At 41.4% G+C, this 10,937-nt stretch overlaps 1 protein-coding gene across 1 annotated transcript in view; it reads right to left on the bottom strand.

The window, feature by feature from the left end:
* Positions 1-2,160: 2,160 nt before the first annotated feature.
* Positions 2,161-10,937, bottom strand: part of Abcc2 (ATP binding cassette subfamily C member 2) — a 47,760-nt gene continuing 38,983 nt past the window's right edge. Inside the window, exons 26-32 of the mRNA XM_048807020.1 lie at positions 10,353-10,356; positions 9,611-9,712; positions 8,839-8,982; positions 7,832-7,990; positions 6,220-6,386; positions 3,633-3,827; positions 2,161-2,745 (exon numbers count right to left, since the gene is read on the bottom strand). Coding sequence (XP_048662977.1) covers positions 2,616-2,745; positions 3,633-3,827; positions 6,220-6,386; positions 7,832-7,990; positions 8,839-8,982; positions 9,611-9,712; positions 10,353-10,356 — 901 coding nt within the window. The 3' untranslated portion in view covers positions 2,161-2,615. The remainder of the gene's footprint in view (positions 2,746-3,632; positions 3,828-6,219; positions 6,387-7,831; positions 7,991-8,838; positions 8,983-9,610; positions 9,713-10,352; positions 10,357-10,937) is intronic.

Below are 10,937 nucleotides of genomic sequence, written 5' to 3'. Positions count from 1 at the left end.
GTTGGATTAAAAGAGCAACAGACTGAAAAAAAAAAAATAGGAAACAAAGGAACCAAGATCTCTAACTGGGATAAAGGACACAACCCAGCTCTGACAGTTTTAGAGGTAGTGTATTGTATTAATGTTAAAATGCCTTTTCCCTCCCACAAATAGGATGCATCTTATAAACAAGGAAAGCCTGAGCTTAACTGGCAGTATTCTTTCTTAGTGGTTCATAGAAGAATGGGTATTTTACAATTGATGGAATTGAGATTAAAATATACTCATCTGAAGAGCTACTGTTCATGTAGGTAAGCAGGAATTAAAATGCTACCTTTTTTTCATATTTTATTGGTGCCTTTGAAAAATAGGTAACAATTGTGGAATATTTATAATATACCAAATCTACTTTGCAGAATTAGAGAAGGGATTATCCTTGAATAATCTCCTCAGTGAACATTTCAGTATTTTCATGTTGATCACCATCTGTGCTGATTCAAAATCTAATTCACGTGGCTATGTGTAGGAGGATAATACAAACTTATCATCCCTTTAGAGGGGGAAAGGACAGCTGCTACTCTTATATATATATTGGGGACAACAGATGCATTCCATAACCATCTGTGGTTACTCTAGCTATGTACCCTTCCTTTAGGAAGTTTAATACTCTGAGTACCTCACCAAGGAACAGGGAAATGCTAGATAAATCAAAATCTTTGTAACTACGTCACTGCAATGGAAGTAAGGAATAAAATGAACCTAAAAAAAAAAATATGACACAAAACACCCTGGAAGGAAAGGATGGGTGAAGCCTAGCTGTCTTTCCAAACCTGGAGATATCGAACTCTTAATTTGCTAGTAGCACAGAATGCCAAAGTAAGAGAAAAAGCCAATGTCTGCCAAGAAGGAGACCAGAACAGGGTCCCCTCTGATAAACTCGAGTCTTGAAAGGACTATGCCTGCAACATACAAGTAAATAAGGGACAATTCCCACCACACAAAACACGGAGGAGTCCACAACCACCCACACCTATCTGCAAAGTGTCACTGTGCCCCTCACTTGAGATTTGCAAATCACAAGCTGGCTTTTATACAGGATTGTGCTTTGAAGTTGCACTAACTGCACAGCATCAAGCCTCTTAAGTGAGAATGTAGTCCAAAGAGGTTTTGAGTGATGTTCTAGGTGGTTGGCAGAAGGTTTTTATAAAACCTCTTAGGAAGAACTCAGTTTCAATTCAGGCCTCAGAGACTGTCCCCATATCAAGTTCTAAATGGAGTGAGAAGCTTACAGTAAAAATTCAAAAGACATACAAGGGAATAAAACACTATAGTTAAAAATTAAAGCTGGGCGCAGTGGTGCATGCCTATAATCCCAGCAGCTCGGGAAGCTGAGGAAGGAAGATGGCAAGTTCAAAGTCAGCTTCAGTAACTTAGTGAGACCCTGTCCCAAAATAAAAAATAAAAAGAGCTGGGGATGTGGCTCAGTGGTAAAGGACCCCTGGGTTCAATTTCTGGTTAAAAAAAAAAAAAAAACATTAACAGAATCAAGAGATGGCAAATCATCCAGATATTGGAATTATCAGGCACAGCATTTAAAAAGTATTTTTTAAATATTTATTTTATCTATTTATTTTTATATGGAGCTGAGGATCAAACCCAGTGCCTCACACATGAGGCAAGCGCTCTACCACTGAGCCACAACCCCAGCCCCATGGCACAGCATTTTAAAAAACTATATAGGAAGAAATTCAATGCCCCAGAAACAAGTGAAAAGATATCCAACCTCAAGAGTAACAAAGGAAATGCAAATTAAATCCTTGATGAAATACCAATTCATACTTGTCAGATTGACAAAAAAAAGTTTTAGATTGACATTCCCAGTTTGGCAATACCTCATATGTGCATGGAAACGTGCATAGCTTCCATTTCTAGATTTTACCCTAGAGAAATTCTGATGCGTGTAATCCAGATGTGGACCAGAATGTTCATAGCAGTGTTATTCATAAGAGAAAGAAAATAAACTGGAAATAACTCTAATGCTTACTCATATTAAAATGAATAAATGTGGTGTGTTCACACAATGCTGTGCTACAAAAGAGCAGTGCAAATGAATGAACCTGTTGGCATCAACATGAAAAAACTGCAAATATATTATTGAAAAAAAAAGAAGTCATATGAGAATACATGAAATATGAGTCCATTTATATAAGATAAAAAGGTGAACATTGTTTAAAGATACATACAATCTTGATAAAATGAAAGGCAAGGAATAATTATCATGAAGTTCAGGCCAGTGGTTGACTGGGAGGGATGGGAGCAAGGACTTATAACGAAGGCAGGGCAACTGAGGGGTCTCTAAAGTACCTGGTAATTCATTTTCTTAATCTGGGTAGTGGTTACAAAGGTGTTCACTTATCATTCTTCTTTAAAATATACATTTTTACTCAGGAGTCTGAGACAGGGGGATTGCTTGAGTCTAAGAGTTCATGCCAACCTGGGCAACATAATGAGACCCAATAACGACAACAAAAAATATATTTTATACACAGTTTTGCATATGACATATTTCACACACACACAAAAAAAGTAAATAAGGAATTCTCCTTACAGTCCTTCTTTAACCATGGAACGTGCTGCTAAAATGCTGTGCTGTTCACATTCTCAATGCCAGCTTCTTTAGCCATAGAATAAAAGGGGCCGTAGTTTTCCAGCAGTTCTTCTGGACTGCCATACTCCACAATCTTCCCATCATCTAGGACCATTATCCTGAAACAAAGAGGAAAGAAATAAAAGCCTTAGAAAGTACCATCTCAAGCTGAATGATGGCACACACCTGTAATCCCAGCAGCTTGGGAGATTGAGGCAGGAGGATTGTGAGTTCAAAGCCAGCCTCAGCAAAAATGAGGTGCTAAGCAACTCAGTGAGACCCTGTCTCTAAATAAAATACAAAATAGGGCTGGGGATGTGGCTCAGTGGTTGAGCACCTCTGGGTTCAATCCCCTGTACCAAAAAAGAAAAAGAAAGTAGCATCTCAAATCTTGGCATTAATAAGAATAACCAGGACTAGGTTGTAGTATAGCCTGACGAGGCTCCCCAAAGCAGTGGAAATGAATGAACCACAGCTATGGCATCAACATCTACATGTAATACTGAGTCATAGAAGCATATGTGCACATGAGTCCCTTTATATCAGGTCTTTCTTTTTTTCCCAAAGTACACATTGTTTGAGGATGACTGATTTTAAAAGAGAGTCTTCCCCTGGGTCAGAAAAGGAAGGCTTTCCTCTCTAGCTTCTAAGACTATTGACCAGCGAGGGTAAGATGCCAGAGCAGGAAGAAACAGACACTTCCAGTCATTTTACAGGGCAGCAGCTGAGGCCCAGGATAGGGAAGGTCTGTGGTCAACATGTGCCACTCATAGGTTGAGCTGCCACCTCCTCATATTCAGTTAATAATTATAATTTCCTATTTTACTTTCAAGATGGTCCCCATGACCCAGTTAGCTTTCATAGTTTGATGTGTAATTCTGGCCAAAATTTCTTGAAATCTCTAGGCCTCAGTTTCATCAGTAAAATGATGGTGGTCATCCCTTCTATTCTAAGGTATTCCGTGGCTGACGTGGTCACCACTGACCAAGGGTTACCCCTCACTCACTTGTTACTGTCCATGATGGTATGCAGCCGGTGGGCAATGGTGATGACCGTGCATTGGGAGAACTCATTTCGGATGGTTGTCTGAATGAGCTGATCTGTCTCTAGATCCACCGCAGCTGTAGCCTCATCCAGGATCAGAATCTTGGATTTCTGAAGCAGAGCCCTGCCCAGGCACACTAGCTGCCTCTGACCCACACTGTCACCAACAGAAGAAACCATGAATTATCCCCTGAGCACCAAGGAAAATCCTGAGACAGGGACAGTTTCATGTTCCAGATTAGACTTTTCAAAACTCCCATTCCAAATTTCCCCATTCATTATAGTTGTGAGCAACAATTTTCAAATTTTCCCAATTAGAAGTACCACAGGAACTTAATTAAGACAAAAAAAATCGTGCTTTTGGCCTTCACTCCACCCAGTCAGAATGGGGGAGAGGCCTAGGTACATATGAGTTTAATAAGTACCCCAGGCAATTTTCATGTTATACAAGTTTGGAAAACACTGGCCCCAAAACAGTGCTTTGCATTTGGCTACAGTGATAGCAATGACCATTGCAAAACAACAGGAATGCTACCAAGTTTATTTCAGCAGTATTTGATCTGACACCATTAATATAGGGTGGTCCTGCACTAGAATGTCCCAGTGGCATTTCTTTGCAGCCTTAGCAAATCCATTCATTATTTTAATGTGTAATTCTAGTCTCAAGGCTAATTATTTGTTCAAGGCCTTCTGCCTTGATTAGAAACAAAGCAGTCTAATGAACACAATGTCTTGGGGTGTGGTGCAATGTATGTGGAATTCGAACATGCTTGTAAAATGCAAATAACTGTAATTTGCTAAAAGTCTGTAATGAAGGCTGGACCTCTTACTTATATAAAGAAGCTTTGGGAAATGATGTGAAGGAAATATTCAGGAATTTGCTAATTGTTCTTTCCTGCTGTGGCCATTAGGGAACATATTAAACAGAGGGTGGCTAGACTAAAGTTCTGTAATTTTCTGTAAGAAAATTTCTGCAGGAGATGAGAAGTCACCCAAGATGAACTTCCAGTATTTGTCTGTAATGTAAGATCAGAGACACTGCAAAACTGGCTACTGAGTTTGTACCAAACTCCAGCCTGAGTCAATTGGACTGTGTCGAGGTATCACTTTGGCTTTCAGCAGCTCTCTCCACACTGATATATCCAGCATTCACCACAGATATTTGTTTTAATTCCCCAAACCAGGACTGAAATCAAGGTATTAGCAATACCACTTGATTATCTCCTAGCATGAACAAGAAAAGTGTGGTGTGATTTTTATTCTTATAAAACAGAAGTGTTGCTTTCACATTAGTGTCCTGCATGTCTCCTCTGCAATATTGTTAGCAGTGGCATTTATTCCCACAGGTCTGTCTCCTCCATTTTACTGTACATGCTAGGAAGTCAGGAATTATGTGTGCGTCACTTGCCTCTGTATCTCTAGTGCCTGGCACATAGTAGGTGCTTATAGCCTATTTGTTGACTGGATGTTTGAATAGTCTTACATCAACCTAAAGACCTGATGAAGTCCTGCTAGTCCTGAAGGAAAACAACATTAATGGTGCTTACTACCAAGCCTTGCAAGTGTCCCCTGGGTAAAATCAGCTGGGGCATTGGATTTGTTAAGTTCCCTGGGTGATTCTTGCAGCTCAGTTGAGAGGCAATGCTCTAGGAATTGCTTCATAAGCTGCAACATGCACACAAAACACTTGGCAATCTTGTTAAAGTACAGATTTGGATTAGTAGGTCCAGGGTTTGAGATTTTACACTTAAAACAAGCTCTCAGATGAATCCAGAGCTCTTCCTTCCTCCCTGAGCTTCAACCAGTAATGACCCATCCCCTGCCTCCCACTATCAAGGCACCTGGGGCAAGAACTGTCCAGTAGCATCAGGCTGGAATTCTGTGTGCAAAGGGAAAAACCAGATTGTTACAGAGAAAAGACCAGGTTCACATATTAATGGACAGATGACTATATAGTGATGGCTAGAAGTAAAATTGCAGCATATACAAAAATACTTGGAAACAGGAAAAAGAACTGGGACAGCACAGAGTTTTGTGTGGATTGAAAGTATTTTGATATTGCATTAGGACTTTGTAAACACTACATCCCTATCATCCATGTGCCCTTTAGATCAGCAGTTCTCAAACTGGGATGCCCTTAGCAGACTGTGAGGACACTTTAAGTCTCCCTATATCCAATCTGCACCTCACACTAATTAAACCAGACTCCAGGGTGGGACTAGGTATTAGGACCATTTTAATCCTGCTTGCTGTATACAGCTAAGTTGAAAATCTCTGCTTTCTGTGATTCTCCACAATAGTGGCACCTGTAAGCTCACACTGTGTACTGTCACATGAAGGCACATTTAAAAACCCAGGTTTTCACAAGTTTAAAGCACTTTCACATCTATGTTATCATGTGATCTTCAGAACAGGTTCATTTTATGTGTTAGAAATTAGACCCATACAGTGAAAACTCTACAATATCTGATATCACCTAACACAGGGAACAAGAGGAGGGTCCCCTCTCCTCTCACTGTCTGTGTGAGAGGTAGGTTATGAGACATTACCTCAGGTTGTCACCAGCCTCTGTCACTTCATGGGACAACCCAAGTGGCAGGCCAACCACAAAGGGTTTGAGGTGAGCCAACTCCAGGGCCTTCCAAATCTCCTCATCTGAGTATTTGTTGAAAGGGTCCAGATTCATCCTCAGACTTCCAGAGAACAAGATGGGATCCTGCAAGTTAAGGGGTGAGGGAGCAGTTACGGTTAATATCAGCAAAGGACCCAGTTGTTCTTTGTGACAGGGAGAAAGCATGTCCATCTGACCTGAGATGGACACCTACCTTAGTCAGGAAACTGGTTCATGGTTGAGTTTTTCTCTTTATTTCTTTAACTTTTTTTTTTTTGTACAGGAAATTGAACTCAGAGGCATTTAACCATGAAGCCACATCCCTAGCACCCCCCACCTTTTTTTTTTTCCAAGAGACAGGGTCTCCCTGAATTGTTTGCTAAATTGCTGAGGCTGACTTTGAACTTGCAATCCTCCTGCCTTAGCCTCTCAAGCTGCTGGGATTACAGGCGTGTGCCACTGCACCCAGCATGGTTGAGCTTTGTTTCAGTACAATGGGTTGAACTCATGTACTAGTGCATGTACATGAGTACATGTACTAGGCAAGAGCTCGTCCACTTGATCTACAACCCAAGTCCATCTTTTTAAATATTTTTGTTTTCCAGACAGAGTTTCACTAAATTGCCCTGGCTGGCATTGAACATGGAATACTCCTGACTCCGGCTCCTGAATAGCTGGGGTTACAACAGTATGCCACCACACCCAGCATGTTCAAGCTTCTGCAAGTCCTTTGAAAGCCTGGAACAGGTGCTAACCAGGCAGCTAAGCATAGGATGAAGAAAGATGCTTGGTTTGTTGCTATTTTGTTTCTTTCTGAGATTCAGTTATGAATTTCCAAACTTACTATAGCACTATTTACAATGAGAGGAATATCCCTCTCCCAAATGAAAACTTGTGATTTAGAGGTAGAGGGATCAGGGAACGGTACAGAAATAGATAGTAAAAACCCCTGCATAGCATTTATTATGCTTTGAGGGCGCCAGAGAAAAGAGTGAATCAAACTAAGCAAACCCCAGACAAATCAAATTTACCTCCCGAGAAATGTGGCTAGAGTGAGCAGAGGGAAGGTTCTAAGGAGGAGCCACATACCACTGGAGAGGAGAGGCCTCCATGGAGACACTTATGTGTAGGGTCCATAGAACAAGCCAATGGGTCTTTCTTGCTGACACACTAAGTGTTTTGCTTGCTGGCAAAAATCTGCAGCAAATTCCCTCCGCTGTCCTTTAACCATATCAAATGGGGAGTATAAAGCTTAATAGCGTCAAGCTTCAGTGGCAAAACTGCTAATGCTGATTGCCAAGGTCTTGCAAACCTTGATGGGCTATAGAAATGCTAAATAATCATCTGCTCTATTTGACTTCTGTTGTGTTGCTGCCACCTACTGGTCATATACCAGCAGTCACAAATGCATATTACACAAAAATTGAAGACTTTAGCTTGGGTATTCTGAGTAGAGTGCAGGAATGATACTGCTAATTGAACAGGTATCAACATGCTTCCTGAGAACAAGATGCCTCACTGTGTGTGCCCAAGTAAGTTCTAGAGCTCACCTGGGGGATGATGGTCAGTTTTCCTCTAAGGTCATGGAGCCCAATGGAAGCAATATCTATTCCGTCAATGGTTATCTGGCCACCTGCAGACTCTAAGATTCTAAAGAGGCAGTTTGTGAGGGATGACTTCCCAGCTCCTGTCCTGCCCACCACACCAACCTGTGAAAATAGTTGCATGTTAGTTTAACATACAATTCATGGAGAAAAGATTATTTAGCTTGGACTAAAAAATTATTTAGCTTCAATCACAGGTGTTAAGTGGCAGTGATTGGCTACTTCATCTCTGAGATATTAAATTATTTTTTTTTTTGTTTTGTTGGGAGAAAAATGTGCCCAGATGTCAGGAAAAAAAAAAACAAACAAACAGCTCTCCCATCCTACATCATAGGTTATTGCTTGCTGAAAACTACAATGACGAGTAGAAATGGACACACTCAGCAGCTGTTGATGTTATAATTATTATTGGAAATTAAGAACTTCTTAAAAAAAAAAAGCTTCACTTGGAAGTGGGGAGAAGGGAAGGATGGTCCTGCCAACCAGCTGAGAGCCAGACCCTTATTTGGAACTCTGCATTCTTACCCAGGTTTTTTTGTTGTTGTTTCTACTTTAGACCCCAAATCCTTGGAGAACAAGAGCACCAGAGGAGGATGCCCAACTTTGAAGACCAGCAGAAGAAGTAGGCCATTCTCTAGAGACAACTCTCAATGCTAATGTTCCTAATAATTCTTTCCCTAGGCCTGATACTCCCTTGTGTCCTCCCTGACATCCTTGCTACCAGCTGTAAATTTCCAGGAACTGAGTCCTGGTCAGCTGGAGGGATGCAGAAAATCTCTGGCTGGTATCACGCCCTCTGGTGGTGGTGGTGCTGTATCGCCACGTGTCTCCAGGGCCAGGAACCTCTCCCTCCACCCAAATGAGGAAGGGCTGGAGTCTAGCTGCTCTCCATTCTGTGTCCTACTGTCCTGTATCACAAGGCCTCACATCCAGCCTTCCCTTGTGCCACTTACCTTCTCGGTGCTCTTGATGTCACAAGTGATCCCTTTCAGTACCAGATTCAGCTCCGGCCGGTACCGTACTTGGTAGTTGCTAAACCGGATCTCCCCTTTGTTGGGCCAATCTGCTGGAGGCCTCTTATCAGTCACCCAGGGTGCCTGGCAAGGGGACAGGATGAGAAGTGCTTTACACAGTGGCAGCTCAGCTGAACAGTCCTCATGGGACTCAAGTCACAAAATAGGTAGCAATGTCCCAGCTACCTGACTGAACCGGACTTGGTCTCCCAGAAGGTTTCTACCGTGTTCAATTAAAGAAATCCTGTCCCAGAAGGTTGCTCTATGGATCTCCAGAAAGAAGCCACCATTTAACTTGGTGCCTTACAAGACCTGACTTCCCCCAAACCACTTCGTATTGTAAGTTTGAAGTAATTAGGTCAAGTGGGAGCAAAGGAAACATTTTTTTAAAACATTATGAATCCATGTGAATGGAGATGCACTTTCTTTTTTTAAAATATTTTTATATTTTAGAATATTATCTTTTGAATAGGTGTCTCCTTTTTTTAAGAGAGAGAGAATATATCTTTTTTTTTTTTTTTTTTTTTGTAGATGGACACAACACAATGCCTTTATTTACTTATTTATTTTTATGTGGTGCTGAGAATTGAACCCGGGTCCCGCCAGTGCTAAGAGAGCGCTCTACTGCTGAGCCACAATGCCAGTCCAAGGAGATGCACTTTCAAAGGAGCTGCATGGGCCTGGTCTCTGGGTTTCTCAAATTCCTCCTTACCTCGTTTTCCACATTGATGTACTCGTTTATTCGCTCTACAGCCACAATGTTGGTCTCTGTTTCCGATGTCATCCTCACTAGCCAGTTCAGGGTTTGTGTGATCTACAGAAAAACCAGAAGACTAAAAAATCATCCTGGCTCAGATATCAGCTCAATCAGTTAATCCAGGGCTCACTTTGTGCTCAGCACTGTGGTGGGCTCTGGGAGAGAGCGAGGAAGTCAGTCCTGGTGTCTTGAGGGTTGGGTAAGACCAGTAGGCTGAATGGCTGGAGAACAATTAAGTGCTCCACTGTGGCCTCCCATGAGGGGCAGTGTGAGCTTTGAATGGTTGGGGGCTAACACGGGGATTGAAGTGGAATCAGAACTTAGGCCTTCTGCCTGTCAGCTTCCTGCTTTTTGTAGAAGGGGTTGCAGATGGAATTCTACAAACGGAGAACATGAGAAAAGCTGGCTGCTCTCTCTGTTCTTGTTCAACCTTGACCTCAAACGTGGGACATCCATGTGGATCCTCTAGAGGCCAGGGATTACTCAGCTGTGAGCTTCTTTCAGAGAAAAAAAATGGGAGTTTGCACATATGCACAGGGAATTTTTGTGGAGTGAATGATGGTTAGAGAAAGGGAGCCACAGAGTACAGAGGGGAGGAGCATAAAGACTAAGCGTGACAACTTTGTGTAAGTTGAACCATTCCTGATTTTTTTGTGGGGGGGGCTCAATTTAATGGCTTCCTGATTTTTTGTCTTACTTGTCTTGGGGGATAAAGGGGAAAAGTCACAAGCAACCAAGTGACTCAGGTAGATAACAGAGTCCTTTTGGATGCTCTGGCAGGATCACTGTGGGTCTTATTAACTTCTAATGAAGACAGCGCTGTTTAAAACACCCTTGGGGCTATGCAAGCCTCTAAATGTTAGTTCAAAGAGATACCATGAAAGATGGTCAAATGATTTACTTATTGAACAAATATTTATTGAAAAGTTACTGAAGGGCCAACTACTGTCTTAGATGCTAGGAAACAATAATGTCTGGCATTTATCCCCAGTCATGCTGGGGGTGGTGCTGTGAGATACATTATACGGTTTTTCAGACTATTACTGTTAGCTCCTGTCGTTCTGTGATGTAAGCACAAACTTATATCACAGAATTATTTGTCCAAAGGACTTTCTGATTACTGCTATATTCTAGAGGAGATATTTAATTATCTATTTTTAACAGAACCAACCAAAAGCAAAAACACAGGAGAATATTAAATTGAAACATAAGTTGCCTTCTTAAGCCCTAAGGACAACAACATTTATGTCTTTTTTTTTTTTTTTTTTTTTTTTTTTTAAAA

This window comes from Marmota marmota, unplaced genomic scaffold, assembly GCF_001458135.2.
Source record: "Marmota marmota marmota unplaced genomic scaffold, marMar, whole genome shotgun sequence".
Taxonomy (NCBI): Eukaryota; Metazoa; Chordata; class Mammalia; order Rodentia; family Sciuridae; genus Marmota; species Marmota marmota.
Note: the sequence above shows the minus strand (reverse complement) of the source record. Positions and strands in the feature narration are given on the sequence as shown.